Here is a 17883-nt window from a genome sequence, read left to right on the forward strand (position 1 = left end):
AAATACAGCAATTGTTTTTTTAAATATACAGACTGGAATTCTAGATTAAGGTCGAAGAATTTATTTTCAAAGAGAGACACATAGAAAATCTGACTACTGAAGATTTGTAAAAAAAAAAAAAAAAAAAAAAAAAAAAATTGCTGTGATATTATTTCACCGCAAATTAACATTACGTGGAAAACTGTACATTTATTTAATAAAAGATATTAATTTATTCAAGAGTCCGTTTCGTCGGCTGAGCGTCCGTTTCACTGAATTGCTTGAATAAATAACAGTAATACGAATTTTTTGCTTTCGAGCTGCAAAGCCAAAATGTCACACATTAGAATGACATAAAATTCGAAGTGTGTGTGGAGATTAACTTAAGAAGTTTATTTGAATACTATAAAGCACGCGAGAGCATCTGCCTAAAGAGCGGAGTGCCGTCATTGAAAGAATCTAAGAAAGCTTGACGAAAGAATTTTAATTACAGATTACTCTATTAAAGATTTGCGTAATAAAATATAAAAGCCATAATAAAATATAAAATGCATAAGTAACTAATTTAGTTACGTTAGTTTAGTTACGTTTTAGTTTCTTTTAATCTGTGAATTCATTATTTTTCTTGGCTTCTTTATGAATTAATTATTTTGGCTCTTCTTTTATTCGGAGGAAAAAAAAGTCTGTATTCATATTAAAAATTTCTTTTCAGTTTGTGTTCTCCTGATGATTATTAAACGAAATTGTTTGTTTTTTCTTGTAATGACAAAGTATGCAAGAGCTATCTCCCAAAGAGAATGGATGCCTTTGTGAAGGACTCTCCAAGAGAAGATTCGTAAAAGGAATGGAATCTTTAGCTTTGATATTATTCCTCACATCCTGATAACGTTTTTGTCTCATTCGTCGAAACTATTTCGTAAAAATGACAGCATGATCTATAATAAAAATTTTTCTAGAAGAGAAGAAAACTTCTAGCTTCGCTCAACAGGTTATAGTTCTAATGCCTGAATTCGAAACTGGCAAAGATCTTTTTAATCCCCAAGTAATCTTCTTGTACATTGTAAAGATAATTTTGAGAAATTCATAAGCATATATTATTTTATTACTATTGATGAAGAAAATGTTTTAGGTTTACTTGAAATATTTAACAGATAGTATATGTAACAATAACTACAGTTTTATTATTGTTTGTATAATTCTGTAACACCTCTGATATAATAGCCATTTTTCCTTTTTAAGCATTCAATTTCAATGTACAAAACCTGCAGCAATGAAATATTGCCAAACTGGCTCATGGCAGTGTCAGTGGGGTTCCCGAAAGCAAATGTATATTAATGAGGCGATATTTTTAATCACGAAGAACTAGTGGTTCGTATCGCATTGTTAAAACATTCCCCGCTTTGCTTCTTTGCCCTGATGAGAACGATTACAGTTACATTTGCGAGGTAATTGATGTGTGGCAACACTGTTCATATTCCGAGCACGAAAATTTCTGAGCGGGGTTTATTTTTAAACTTTTCTACATATTCGCGCTATTTTTGGTACAATAATAGGGTTTTCAGGTGCTTCATTTTTTTTTACAAAAAATCGAGCACATAATGGTTTTGAAAGTATTCATGTATGAAAACAGAAAGTCAGAGAGTAAGGTTTTCAAGCTTATTTTGAAAGTTCTGCCATCTTTTGTTTTTTATTTTTCAATTTCACCAGTTCCAGATGTATTCAGATTTAAGTAACATTGATTCTTTGCATTTGGATGCGCCCCTAAGGTATACGTCTTTCATGCCACTTGGATGTCTCATCTAATGGCATATCGTTATATCTTGCATGAAACTCGAATGTCCTGAGTGGTAAGTCTTGCGTGCCACTCCAGTGTCTCCTCTAATGAGATATCATTATGTCTTGTCTGAAATTTGAACGACGTCCTGTCTGAGAGGACATCGTTAAATCTCTCATACCATTTAGATGTCTCCTGTCAGGAGACATTACATTACAGGAGATATTATAACATTTATTTGTAATTACATAGGATAAATTTAAGACAGCACAACATTTAAAAAGACGCATGATTACTTTAATTTTCTGTAGAAAAGGAAATAAAAAATCAGTTCAAAATATAATTTGTATATGGAGATAATATAAAGCAATATCAAACGGACTTTGGAAGTAAACCGGTAAAGCTCATTCACGGGAGTGCTCTAAACTACAGAAAGGGCTGAGGTGTGTTTTTATATGTGCGTTTTTAGTTCTTACAAGCTACGACAAAAATTAAGCTGCAGTCTCTAACCGGCCAAGATTTTCGCTAAGAAAGCACAAATTTTTCAAAACTACTATGGGAACAAATTATTTTTCTGATTTTAATGTAAAATCTCTCCTGGTATTTTATACCTGGATTTGTGCATTTTTAATATATTGCCTTTATTTCTTTGATATATTTCAATACACACATATACTATATACGTTCTTACAGATATAACAAAAAATATTCTAGGCCGTATATATACGACCTTGCCGGTTAGAGGGTTAACAATTGTACAACTTATAGAAACTTTCCGCATTTTAGTTTACTGTTGCTTCTTTTATATTTAATTGCTTTGGTATTATTTCCTTTATTTAGTTTATGTGCAAGCGTGAAATCACGTAGAACAGAATAATGAGGTCTGTTACTTAGTACATTAATAAACTACATAAATTTAGTAAAAGGTGAGGCAATTCAAGAATACTTAGTTTTGTAAGTAAATAACCAGTGTCAAAATATTGGAATTTGATTTTTTTATGTCACTTAAGTGAAAACAATACTTTAAAAGTTTTGAAGAAATCTCAAGCGTACGAATACCGTAAAAACCTTAAATGACTATATTACTCACGCATATACGGAATTTTATGCTTTTCTTTCTTGGGTTTATTTTCCCTTAGCTTTCAGAAGGCAGTGCGTCTAAGTGTAGGTAAAAAGAATACGCGTCTATAAGAATTCTGTTTCAGACGCACCCAGGAATTTTAAAATTGGATTGTGGCAAAAGAAATAAATATACATTTCATTTAAAATTTGGAAAAAGTTTCAAAAATTTATATGATAACCGAACGCAGAAAATCTATGTGTTGAAATTAAATATTCATCAAATAATTCAATTCGTTTTAAAGTATAATATTTTACAACGATATATACTTAAAAATGTTATGTACGTTTAAAATGAATCTCGAAAAGACATAGGAACAAAATTCTTTTAAATGATATATCTCCGAGTCTGATTCTGTTGTTTGATATATTCAGTTTTAAGTTATGAGAGTTATAAATTAGCATTAAATGTAGTGATCCGGGCTAAAATATTCGGCGAATGGTTTTAAAAATCTGAGTTTTCGAAAAAATGTTTTACTATCATTATCCCATTGAATTAAACTTAAAAGATTTATATTTCGTTGTATAACTTGCTGCATTCTATTGCTATCGCTGTATATTTACCGTATTTTCTGTCGCATTTTTTCTCTTTTTTTACTACTTTTATGGTACGAAAATTGTGGGGGGGAAAACTTTGAGGATTTTGCAATTTTCGAAGGCCGCAGTTACAAAAAAAAAAAAAAAAACAAATGGGAAAAAATTATGGATAAAATACAGGTAACTTTCACAATAATAATTGTTTAAAAATCCCCTGCATTCCAATGAAGATACACAATAATATTAACATTACAATACCTAACAAGATATCTGAATTTCTACTTCTTTGTAATTTGAATTTCATCCCTTCGTATTGTTTTCTGTGCTACTCCCCAGCCCTCAAATCATCCATAAATAATTAGATTAGGTGAATCTGTAAATGAGAGAAATCATAGAAGAAATATCAGATCGTGTTTGTTTCATTATAATCAGCCGGTTCTTGTATTAGGCTGGTATAAAGTTCAACAGTAATAGAGGAATGTTTTGGCGTGACCTTTGCAAGTAGTTTGAATTTAGTTTGTTCTCTGAATGCACATCATGATTTTACGGAAGGGAATTTCACATCCAAGCAATAATATTTTTCTAATCATTTCTCGATTACTGTTCATTCTGCTTCGTACAGATACAGTAAAATTAAATTACGTTTTCGTCTATTTTATTTGAATATTGTGTTTACATTTTTAATACATATATACATTGATTGATTTCTATTGGTTTTGTGTTAGGAATTTGTGTGCAGAGTGCTGTTGTAAAGTTTAAATAAACAATCATCTATGCTTCGGGAAAGAATTAATCTAATTTACAGTGATTTTTTTTTGGGGGGGATTGTTTTCGTTTACGCATATTTCGAGCAGCCTTCACGAATTAACTTAATCCATGAACCGAAATCTCACTGTAGTGTCAATCTGAATTTTTAGTTTATGTTGCTAAAAGGTCATAACTTACATTTCGTCAATTATGCTTATTTCCGCCAGTTTTAACACCAAGTCTATATATTATTTAATGTTTTTGCAGCATAATTAAGATTAATTGATAACTTTTTGATTTACAATGTATCAAGATATTATCGGCTGTTTAACTATTAGAAATATTGTCATGCATATTATTATACTTTAAATTAATACGTCTATGTTTATATAGTAATAAAATATTTGCTCGTTCTTATTCCTTTTAATAACTTCATTACGTTATTTGTAAACACCATTTTCTTGGAACGAATTCGAGAATTAAAAGAATGTTTTATATCTTGCATATTACTGTAAAATTAACGCCATTCTTCGAAGTGGATAAAATAGCATAAACATTCAGATAATAATTTTAAAGATTGAATATTAAATTGTATTATTTAATAGTTGGTAACCTATTAATCGAAAACATTACACTCATTCGTCCTGAAATTAAACTTGAATCAGAGCTGCTAAGATTAATTTGCATTGCTTGGAGCGTGTGTATATTTTAGAGTTTCTCAAACTTTTTTGCTTCGTGCATGCTTTTGTTAACATGCTTTGTTTGTTAACAGGCATGCTTTTGTTAACATGCATAACATGCTTCATGCATGTTAGAAAATCATTCCTCCTTCACAAATTTGAAAAATAAATATATACATTTATTTAGATTTAAGTTTTTAAAACTTATTCTACAAATTAAATAATAAAAAAGTATAGAAAATATTGGAAAATATCAAAACTTGAATAAAAATATCTTTTTAATATTCCTTAACTAAAACTAAATGCTTAACTACTAAATAAAAGACTGATCATATTCCCTTACCTGAAACTGTAAAATTCTGCCTAGGGAGAATTCCACCCTATTTGAGAACCTCTCACACATATGAATATTGTTTATTTTTTAATATCGGTTGTTACGTTATTTTCTTCCTTCACGTTAGTACGGGTTTCGTATGGATTTGGAGTGAATGACGACACTTGATGAAGTACCGAAACACACTTTATTGGCCAGCATTGTCAGGACAGCTCCAAAGTCACGTTTTACAGTCGTCGAAGATCTGCTATACACAGGATGGAACAATCGGCCACACAGCCTTCATACTGTCAAGCTATCACGGTGGAGACAGCTTCACTGCAAAGCACCAGAGTACAGCTCCCGACTCTGCTTGGTCGTTCTCGGAACTCCACGTTGCAACTCGCGATGCACTCGACACAGAGAGCACAGCTCCCGACTCTTCGGTTCAGTCGTTCCCGGAGCTCAACACGCTGTCTCGAAGACGAACTAAGAGACTCTTTCGGTGCACTCGACGACCCACTCGGCACTCGCTGGCCGGCTGTCAACTCGATCGTCTCCTCACGAACTAACTAGATGAGACACTCGCACTCTAGACAAGACACACTCATTCGCACTCTCGACGAAGCACTCGCACTGATTGCGGACAAGCAGGGTTTATAAAGCTTTTGATTTGTGTTCGAGAACATTATGTGCTAAACCGGTAAGAATTGTGCTAAACCAGAAAATTCTCCATCCGTCCATGGCATATCGCCAATTTTGTCGCCGAATGTCGCCAAAAGGGCGATTTCTCGCCAAATGTGGCCACTCGGTCTTAGCTTGCCATTTTATGGCAACCCTAAAACTGCTTTGCGGGGAAGCTATCTTACCGCGCCTGGACATTTCGTAACAATATAATGGTATACTTAGTTGCATAGACTGAAACCTTCTTAGACTTCAAGCGTTTTTAGACTTCTGTGGAAATGGTTGCCTTAGAGAACATTACTATTTTCAAGTTTAATGATTCTTTCACGTTCATGTTATTTAATCGTATTTTGAGATATATTGGTCACCGGTTGTTTTGCGAAAGTGTACTGTATATGGGGGTTAAAGAGTGCTCCTATTAATGGATATGGGGTTCGGCCGTTGTAATGCGTTTTAAGCCTAAGCTTGATATGTGCAGTGAAGTAGCAGATTCAGATTAATGCTTCATCCTTTGGAAGTATAAAAATTAAAATCGCACACAGCGAGTATTATTAATTAAGTTTTGACAGGATGCTTTATGCGATTACTGATATCTGTTAATGCAAAAAATATCAAAAATGTTCGTTAAGTTCTTCATAGAAGAAGACATAATGCCAACAAATGTGCAAACGCATTGTTGCAATCTGTGGTGATACACTTTATTTTGTTCCGCCAAAAGGTGGAAGATGGAATACCATGTTTAGACAGGAAATGTATCACTCAAGATATGATTCAAGGCTAGGCCACAAGTAGATATGGCTGCTAAAAATGTGTGCTGAAATTGAGAAATGCGTGATTGAAAACAAAAGAACAACGGTTTCCAAGATTTCTATGGAAATGAGCATACTTGCTTGATCAGTGAAGAAAATCCTACAATAAAACCTGGTGACGTCAAAGATCTGTGCCAGATGGTACTCAGAATGCTGATAACAGAAATGAAGAAATATGTTGCTAATTGTTCTTGAGAACTGCTTTCCGTGATAAAAGCTAATAGCAATATTTATTCATTACTAATGGTAGATGAAATATTAAATCATCATTGTAACTCAGAAACGAAACAAGAAAGCTCGTTTGAGGAATACTGTAGATCTCCCAAATATAAAAGCTGAGAACCCAGAAAATTGCCAAGACTTTTATACCAGTTTTTTTTGGATGGAAGTTATTTATTGTGTACAGATTTTATGCCACAAAATAAAATATTATGATAATGAATGTTTATTAGGCCAATATGTTGATTCATCTCCGATAATCCAAAATGATAAAATGCCGCTATAAACTCAGTACAAAAGTTGTTCTTTTGCATTACAAAGCTCCAGCCCTCAAGATAAAGTTTTCCCAAATTTCTGTTAAACAATTATAAATCTCATTTTCCTTTTCCCTATCCACCGTATTCCATAAACCTGGACCTAAGTGATTTCCCTGTCTTTTACCTCAACACGAACTGAAGCAGTATTTACCCGTTTTATGCTATAAAAGCGTGATGATTTGAAGGATAACATTCAGGAGTTGTTTGACAGCTGTTGCAAGACACTTTTTTCTGCTAGAATTCGATGCTTAACGAATTGCTACATTTAGTTTAAGAAAAACTGTAAAAAGACTGTGAAAATAATTTTTTACATTGTCGCTAAGCTCAAAACCTACTGAACACCTTCTGTAAATCTTGACTTTCAGACTTTTTTTATTCGGGTCAAAAATTATATAAGCTTGGAACTTACCAGTTGCTGAGCACTAAAAGCGCTGATAGCTTCTTCGCATTCTATATTCGGCAGTTTAAAAGGGCAAATCTGCATAAGATTTTCATAGTTTTCCTCCATATCTAACCCATCCATCATTTAAAGGCATTATTATTTGCATCCAAGTCCAGCCAAATACTACAGCTCTGCCTTCTCAAATGGAAATTTATACAGACGGCTCGAAAATTAACGAAAACACAGGCAGTGCTTTTGCTGTTTTGCGGGATCATATAGTTACACATCATTGGAAGGGTCAACTGCGCTCTCAAAATTCAGTCTTCCAAAGTGAAGCGATTGCTATTGCACAAGCCTTACGCTACCTAATCACTTATGGTATTAAAAAGCAGTTAGAAAAACAGACAGTCTATCGTCGTTGCACGCTTTGGGTAATCCTGACCGTCCGACCCCATCATCCAAAACATTCAGCATGATCTAAGAGAGCACTTCCCTCATCAGCTTAAGTGGATCAAAGCCCATGCTGGGCATTACGGAAATGAAACTGCAGACAGTCTAGCAAAAGAGGTAACTTCAGGCAATGCAGGTACTCAAGTCAATATCCCATGGCCTATTTCTTATCTAAAGAAATGCCTGAGATTGAAAGCCATTGGACGATGGCAAGAGGAATGGGACCAGGGCTCAACCGGTCGACGAACGCAGTATCACATGGCGTATGTGGACACTAACCGTAACATTTCCAACCCTTAGCTCGTCCGATTTATCACTGGCCATGGTCCATTTCCGCAATATTTTGCAAAACGCGGACTCAGCCGTACTGAGTTCTGCTACTGAATAGATATTGGGTCCCCTGACCACTTGTCCATTGACATCTGCTCTTCATATTCAGATGTCAAGTACCAACAGGCAGGCTGATTCAATTACTGACTAGTCAAAAATGTTATTTAAAAAAATGATTTTGAGAGTGATGATGCAATGCTGAGGCTGGCCTACTTATTTACGGACATATTTAGCCATTTAAATGAATTGAATCTATCAATGCAAGGATTTGGTATAAATATAATAATATCTAGTGAAAAATTATCTTCATTTATCGCAAAATTAGAAATTTGGATATGTCGAGTAGAAAAGGGGAATTTAGCAAACTTTCCCTTGTTTGATTCTGTTACTGCGAAACATGAAAAGAATACAATTATACCCTACATTGTAATACATTTGAGACGATTGAGCGAATCATTCAATGGATATTTTTCAACTGGAAATATTACCAAAACTCAGAGATGGATACTGGATCCATTTCTATTTGACCAACAGGCAGGCTTTCTGCAAATTTATCATAAAGCAGAGATATCTGATTGCAAAGGTTGTCAATTTAATGGACAAACTGTCTGCGCTTGGGCATGGACTTATGTCAGACAGCGTAAATTCTCCTGCTGCCATAAACGTATGTTCCGTATGGATTATATGCAAATTTGCATCAGTAATATAACAGTCTTACATCAGCAAAGTATAGTACTAATATTAATCAGTATTAATACCAGTTAAATATTGTATCATTACTGTAACAGTTAAATATTGTATATGCATATTAGTATCAGTAATGTAACGTTCGTACATGAGTAAAGTATTGTATCAGTATCAGTATTATATCAGCCCTGTATACGTAGTGTATCAGTCATATTTGCATCAGTAATATAACAGTAATGTGTCGATAATGCATATGTGATGTGTTAATTCGCATTAGCTTGAGTCTTTGTAACGTGTTATTTCGTGGTTTTATTTACTGACTTGTAAAAAATCATTCCCATTTACAATTAATCAGTATTGTATGAGTATTAATGCCAGTAAAAGTATTGTATGAGTATTAATATCAGTAAAGTATCGTATGAGTATTAATATTAGTAAAGTATTGTATATGCATGAGCAATATAACAGTCTTACATCAGTAAAGTATTGTATCAGTATTATATCAGCCTTGTATCAGTAGTGTATCAGTTATATTTCATTAGTAATGTACAAGTAATGCAACAGTAGAACATTGATCTATGATTTTTTAATTCACAATATTTTGAGTCTCTGTGACGTATTATTTGATGGATTTATTTATCGACTTGTGCAAAATCATTCCCGTTTAATCAGTATTAATAATCAGTGTTATATCAATGAATCAGTACTGTATCAGGATTAATCAATATTAATATCAGTACCAGTATTATATCAGCCTTTTATCAGTTCTGCATCTGTCATATTTTCATCAGTAATGTACCAGTAATGTATCTTGAATTTTAATCTGTAACTCTGTGACATGTTATTTTGTATGTCTTGTCGTGCACGTTGAATACCTTTCAGGTGGCATTATGCATATTGAAGGGGTGCTATAGTTAGTGGTGGTTGTGGTTCTATACTGATTAACCGTTTGGTAAGGGGATAGTGCCCACGTCCTCCGTTCTCTCTCTCTCTCCATATCTAACCTCATTAGGGCTGATTTGCCTTATGAAGTCCTCCGACATACAGCCCTTGAACAGGTAGCATTTCTGGACATTTCTGGACCGTGATTAAGTCATCTGCTTCATATATGATCAGATATAATAAGTCTACTTATTCTTACTTATTTGGTATTTTTATTATTCTTACATGTGTACATTACATTATCTTATTTTTATAGTGAAACGTACCTAAGGTGTAAATGACACTGAAAAATCATTCTTCCTATTGCAATAATGATTTTTAAAGCGAATGACGCACCTTAATGCGAAACATAAATGTAGTTAGGAAACTGTGGCTAAACGCATAGCGATAACCTGCCCTGACGTAAGAGTTAAATGTGTCACCATTCATGTTTTCACCAATTACACACCCTCAGTGGGAGCACTGTCATGCGGGAGTCCTAGATCAATACAAACTGAAGGTAAATCAAGTACCCTCGTGTTTTGTGTGCGTATATATATAGTTTGAGATTTTTTACGGTCCTAAAAGAGGAAACTAAGAATGATGGACGATCGCTGTCCTCCGTTCATTGTCCATGGGTCTGTGATGCGTGATGGGCATAGAGTCGGTCACGCCCGTGTGATCACGAAGCGGTGAGCGTTCACGAGATCGGATGACAAACTGTCGGCAGCCTCGCATGATATATGGAGTTAGTTTTTATGTCATTCTCCTTTCCGTTTTATAATTCTGTGAACGGTCAGTTTGAACAAATGTTTTGAAAGGGTTGAAAAAATTGAACAAAAATTATAATTAATAGCTTATATCTAGTTTTCTAAACAGACCTACATTTTAGCAGTGAATGAATGCCATTTCTCAATGTCATCCGACCATGACTCTAATGGAATTAAATTTAGAAAACTCTGTCATCTGTCCACATTCACCAAAGTGTTAAAAATATTAAACCTGAATCTGAGTTCATGAAACATCTTCCTTCTTCCTTTTTTATGAAAAAATTATATTAATGGGAATTATATGCCTCTAAAAAAACTTTTAGTAAATTTAAAGAAATCGTTTGCCATGAACATAGATCTGCCTTATAATCTATTGTAATTTATTGTAATTTCCTCACGTATCTATTCTCGGATAAAGATAATTTAATATTTGATTAACTTTTAATTAGCTGATTTTAGAAAACGCTTGAGAGTTATCTGCCTAAGGAGAAAACCACACCTTTCTGCTGTCCTGATTACTTTTTGTTGAGATATTTCATGATATATTTCATAATTCCAAAGGTCATGAACTCGTATTAAGATAAAACTTTTAATATCATATTTTTCCCTGTAGAGAATCATTTACTGTTCAGCTATTTATGGTTAAAAATTTTAAGAATTGCGTTGCTATAAATCTGTAATAATTTAATAAAGTGTATTTTATTTGATACTTTACATATTTATTTTTAAATTTCATTTTGCATATTAATATATCTACAGAGATTTTAATACAGCCCTAAGTTGCCGTTTTCTAAAGGTTATCGAAAAATTATAAAAGATTAAATAGTAAAGATTTTTTTTTTCTTGGGAAGAGGATATAGACTATACTCTTTAAGGTTTTGTTTATAGTAGTTTTATATGTTAAATATTTTATATAAAGTGACTGAATAGCGTTTTATTTTAACATTCTATATTATGTAACATGATTATTTTAATTTCTTATTCATGAATTCCTTACTTCAGAATTTATGAAAACACTTTATACTTTGGAATAACAAAAGCTTCTACGGCAGATTGGCCCGTGATGATTATGATTGTTTTAAATTATTAGATTAGATTACATTATGTTTGTTTTAATTTAAAAGGGAAATATTTTTCAGTGCAAGCAAATATCACTATGCTTGCTCCATAGTATGATTTTCAATACTACTTTTGTTTGATTTTAATAGCTCATGACTTATCCATTTTAATAATTTCATAATTAATTTATCAAATTATTATTTATCAAAGCTTCCCCCTTATGTTTGATTATTTCGACAAGTAAATTCATTTCTGATAGAAATAAGATTACAGTCTTATTAAAATCTTGATTATTAAAATTATTACACATTATTAAAATCTTGGTTATTAAAATTATTACACATTATTAAAATCTTGATTATTAAAATTATTACACATTATTAAAATCTTGATTATTAAAATTATTATACATTATTAAAATCTTGGTTATTAAAATTATTACACATTATTAAAATCTTGATATTCTTTGCTTAAAAAAACTGCAAGTTTAATAAAGGATACTTATTGTAGTTTTATTTGATATCTTTAACACAGTATTCTAACCTTTTATTCTAAATATAGTGATAAAGTAATACAATTTTGCTGTATAATATATTCTCTTTTATTAAGGGAGTGTGTTATAGAAGAAATGAATGTTATTATACAACAAATAGGTATTTATGAATTAAGAAAGAATTATTTTCATTTCATGTTTTTTTAATTTAGTCTGTGCATTAAACTTTTTCAATAGATGACGGTTAACAGATATTAACATTTAGGAAATGACGAGTACTCGTATTTCCATTGAATATCATTAAGAACTGAAAGAACAAAAACATTATTCAGCAATAAGAAAATTCTGCTTAAGTTACTCAGTCTCTTACACTATATATGCAAATTACGTTTATAGTTTTAAAGATAAATTAAAAATCTCTACTTCGAGGTTAGCAACTGATTTCGAATTTGTAGCTTTCTAGAAAGTAAACTTCTGACTGGTGACGCAAGTTTGGCAACAGCTGTCATGATTAAAGTATGGCGAGCATGGTTAAAGTTTTGGCAATTTGACATACCGTTACATGATGTGAAAATGGAAAAATTCAAATATAGATGTCTCAGACATTCAGATTATAAAGAAGTATGATCATTCTTTTGATTCTTGTTCTAATAAAGTCTGCGAACAGATAATAGTCATACTGCAAAAAATTGCTCTAATTGTTTAGACAAATTAATGACTTTTATTTTAAGATTAGAAGTTCTCTAAGAATTGACCATCCACGCCAATAAAAGGTTTCTACAACACACCTAGCAGCAACTGTTAGAGCTGGCAATTTGATAGTCAGAGAATCTGATAATGCTAAGGTAGCGCAGTGTAACGTAATGCGGTGCGAAAAGCAAAATGATTAGTTCGTTGCTATAGACGTTGCTAACTTCCATGTCTCTATAATAATTTTCTTAAAAACTTATTATTTTTTCAGTGCAATAAAATTATTTGTATAATTTAATTTATATTAATTAACTTCATCATTCTTTTTACGAATTACCGTATATTTCTGTGTATAAGCCGGGAAATTTTAGCAATTTTTTTGCAGCTGGAAATTTAGATATACGAGTTTAGAATTAGTTATGAATAATTCCGTTATAAAACTGATTAACTTAAAAATATTAAAAATTGAAATTAATTGAAAAGAGGTTTAGTTTTATTTAATTCTTATATATATTCATTGAATTTTGCAACGTCAGTATTTGACTAAAAAATTGTCGAAATTTTTGAGTTTGCCAAATTATAATTTTCTGATGTCCTTGTCTTTTACGATCAAGCCCATGTGAATGGCATCGTTCTCCATTTCACAGTTAAGATAATCGGTATCTGCTGTGTAGAATAATATCATTTTCAGTTTCGACCATAACATTGATAAAACAACATTTTTTTAAAGATCGGATGTTCACTTCTGAACTATTTTTCCAATGAAATTTATAATTTATTAGTTGGAATTCAATCTTAGATTTGGCTTATCCATGGGGTTTTTCAATTCTGACTGAATTTTTGCAACAAAACCTTATCTCTCGGCTTATATTCGTAAATACGCGGTAATTACTAAGATTGCATTTCTCTGATTTTTACATCCATTTTATTTTTATGTTTTTTTATCTTTAAATCCCTCTCATTTCTTTTATAATATTTTTCAGGTGTTCGCCCATTATGCGGCATCGTTGCCGCCCAGCATGCAGCCGTTCATCTTTGTTCGTCTACATTACAGCAGTTGCTTTATTTACCCTCTGCAACTTGCTTGCTATGATTTTAATATCTCGTAGCACGAAAAATAAAAGCATCACCAAGTTTATTCCTGCCGAGCAAGATGGAGTTCTTTTGATAGGTAACCTGCTGTCCAGCTTTGTCTTCAACTTTAACCAGTCGTCTTCCAGAACAGACAGTAGGCGTACTTACATCATACACGACTCTGTTGTAATTGGCAATGGGTACAGCAGTTACTCAGAATCTGCATATGTGACCCTAGCTACACAATGTTCTGTGGACAGGTTGCACCTTTTGCTGGAAGTCGCCGATGCCTGGAGAGCGCCTATGTCTGTAGCAGTCTTTGTTCCAGGCGTAGACTTTTATATAGCCAAAGTCTACATCGCATATTTAAGACTGTGTTCGCAAGTTATACGCACGAATGCTACATTCCATTTTTTATACCATCGCGATATGGCACCATCGGAGGATTCTATATTTGGACATTCTCATGATCATCAAGCTATACCTTCATGTGCTAGAAGTAATGAAGCTCTACCTTTGTTATTACGGTACAGAACTAGTACTTTTCGACGCTGGTGGCAACAGGCACTTCATCCTCAAAATCATCTGAGAAACGTCGCACGGCGTGGGGTAAGGACTGCTTATCACTTCCTGACGGACATTGATATCATGCCCGTAGCAAAACTCGCTGAGCAGCTCAATGTCTTCCTGGGTTCTTCACCTCACGCCAAGAACTGTCCCAAATGCGTATATGTGGTGCCTACGTACGAGATGCCTGAAAGACTTCCAGTTCCCCAGTCTAAGACAGAGCTCTTAGATAGAATACAAATGAAGCAAAGCAGACCGTTCCATGCCAAAGTATTTATCCATAATCAATATGCCACAAATCATTCGCGCTGGGAGCGAATACCTGATTCTAATAAACTTGAAGCTGCTTACAAAATAAGCAATTATGAATTTTTTTACGAACCCTTTTATGTAGCTAGAGCAAATGTGCCTCTACATGATGAGAGATTCATCGGATATGGTTTTACCAGAAATACCCAAGTAAGTTTCAAATTTCACTACTTTTCAATATATATAAGACTGCATGTTATTAACAAATTTTACATCATGCATTTAAAATATATCAAATATTTTCAGAATTTTACTTTTTATAACGGGTTTAAAACAAAAAATGTTTTGTGACACAAATTTCAATTACAGTATTTGCCGGTGTATACGACGCACCGCCTTTTATACACATTTTTGAAGGATGAAATTTTATTACTGATCATTATAATGAATTTACACTAATTTAAATATAGCGTAATACAAATACAAAGTAATACTTTCTGCAAATATCCAACCCATTTGGGAAAGAACACCTTTTAATTTCTAGCCTAGAATGAGGCAGGGCTGTGTTGCATAGGTGTAGCTAATGACGAAACATACATACACCCCGTGTTAAAATCTCAATTTCAATTTTACAATTTTATGTAGCAAGATTTCAACATTGGTACAATTGACAAGGAAATACACTTTTTTAAGCAAATAAGGGAATTAAACGTCTGACTGGTCAGGGTTTTCGCTAAGAAATCACAAAATTTCCCAAAACTACTATGAGAAAAAATTATTTCCTTGATTTTAATGTAAAAATTATCCTGGTATTTTATACCTGGATTTGTGTACTTTTAATATATTGCCTTAATTTCTTTGACATATTTCAATATACACGTATATATACGTTCTTATAGATATAACAAAAATATTCTAGGCCGTATTTATGCGGCCTTGCCGGTTATAAGGGTGAATAAAGTCGAATACATAAAAAATATATAAACATAAATAGAGATGCAAATACACTATTACAATCAATGCAAATGGAAATTCAATCATTCATTAGAAGCAAATAAATTTAGCTGATCCCTCTTTTGAAAGTGCCTTCAGAGGTTTTTACTAACACTACTGAAATCTTTCCGTCGGATTCGTTTATTACGTCTTGTATACCTAAAATGCCGCTAGAGGGCTGTGGTGTGTAGTGTGTAGGTGTAGCTAATGACGTAACATGCGTTATTTTATATGTAAAGAAAATTTACTCCGTTCAGCATACAGGGGAACATCAAGACACGAGTTTAATTTGTTCCAAACTTGAGCTCTTATAGCGAATTTTTCGTATCTAGAAACAAACTTCCTCATTGAAAATAATGAAAATCTAGTTAATCCGTTCCGCATCCTCAAAAATCTCATTACCATCTCATCTTCAGTTGGTGTTTTTCGGAGAAGGTCCAAGTACAGATTCTTAGCCTTAGCGCAAGTGATAGCTTCCAGCACCTAATCGCCTTTTTAACTGCTTCTCGTTAATCCACACCAACAAGTTTCTCAACTTCTTATAGAAATTTTGGAAGGTGCTTGGAAGTAACGGTGCTTTGACCACATCAAATTTCTTAATTTCTTCCATCTTCTTCAGAATAGTGCAGATCGTCGATGTCCAAACTGACCAGGAATTATCGGCTTTATTTAATTCTTGGCTAATGTTTATGAACGCATATTTTTTTCTCTTTTTATCTTTAAATTCAAAAAATGTTCTGTTGCTGTCTATTTTTGCCATAGCTTATTTTCTTAGATTTGCCTAAAATGTTTATTTGTTTAATTGATTAAAACAAACTCACGACTGTCTGAGTGGGAGAAGAAATTATTTCGCACAGGAAACCTGGGTGTATTTACATCACAAGAAATTGTACTTATATTGATTCGTGAAGAAAATTAAGAAACGCCATGTATCCAAAATCCAAATTATCGGCATTTGAACCCAGATCGAACTACCAATATTCAATGATCTGATCCAATTGAACCATGATGGACCCCCAGAATTCTGAATGGAATGCAATGAAAATGTTTAATCACTAATACAAGTTAATTTTAAAAAGTATCATGCTTAAATATTAACATTTTGCATATAGAAACGAGTTCTGTATAAAACAGCTTTTTGAACGATCCACCGTGTAGCTTTACTGAAACATTGCATTTCAGACTGAAAAACGTAAATAATAGTGCTTCCAAATAGTACTCTGAAATACTTTAGAATTTTGAACAGAAAAACAATTACGAATATTCTTCGGGAACCAAGAAAGAATCGCGATATCTCGGAAAATTAACAGCATACGAAACAACTAGGAAGTCTATGATAGCAAATAGAAATCAGTTCAAGATAGAGACTTTTTTTTTATTTTTGGACTGCAAATCAAATAATTATTTTAAAATTCGTTGAAAATATTGAAAATTAAAGTAAAAGGACACTTATTATTAAAACTGATATGTTAAACAAAGAAAATTGGCAATCAGTTAATATGTATAGAGAGCACAGTAAATATTTTCAGCAATTATTTTTCTAAAACGTAAAACATTCAAGAATTTTTAATAGCTCTAAAAATATTAATCATATTTTTGTTTCAAAACTCCCTTCCATTTTTCATTTATGATTCCAGGTATTGTGGAATATATCTTTGCAGAAACATGAAGAAATATATATTGTTACGTGCGTACGGATTCTTAATAAATGGAATGCGCATTTAGCCAATAATAGATTGATAACATTTATTTTCCCAAATGAAACACTCTAAAGTTCTGAAACTTTCAGCAAAAGTACTCGCGCAGCTCTTCTCGGACGTACAGAGCACAATCCATTGTTACCACTTCAAACTACTAACGTTAAACACAAAGCATTGAAGAAAAGCGCATCCAAAGAGCGAAGCTCGCAAGGAAATCTCACAGCAGTAAACTAAACCCTGAACTAAAAATTGACTTGAACTAAAAATTGAGAACCTATGATCTCTCCTGTCTTATATAGTTTTTCATCGGCCGCCAGGAAACTTTCTTGCCTTTCTCCAA

The 17883-nt window shown here is 32.8% G+C and overlaps 1 protein-coding gene across 1 annotated transcript in view; it reads left to right on the forward strand.

Annotated features, from left to right (window-relative positions):
• LOC118190184 (beta-1,4-glucuronyltransferase 1-like) overlaps nt 1-17883 on the forward strand; it is a 61041-nt gene that overhangs the window by 8208 nt on the left and 34950 nt on the right. Inside the window, exon 2 of the mRNA XM_035360860.2 lies at nt 13944-15060. Coding sequence (XP_035216751.1) covers nt 13957-15060 — 1104 coding nt within the window. The 5' untranslated portion in view covers nt 13944-13956. The remainder of the gene's footprint in view (nt 1-13943; nt 15061-17883) is intronic.

The sequence above is a fragment of the Stegodyphus dumicola genome, chromosome 7 (genome assembly GCF_044657685.1).
Source record: "Stegodyphus dumicola isolate Sdum_Otavi_A_Nest chromosome 7, ASM4465768v1".
Taxonomy (NCBI): domain Eukaryota; kingdom Metazoa; phylum Arthropoda; class Arachnida; order Araneae; family Eresidae; genus Stegodyphus; species Stegodyphus dumicola.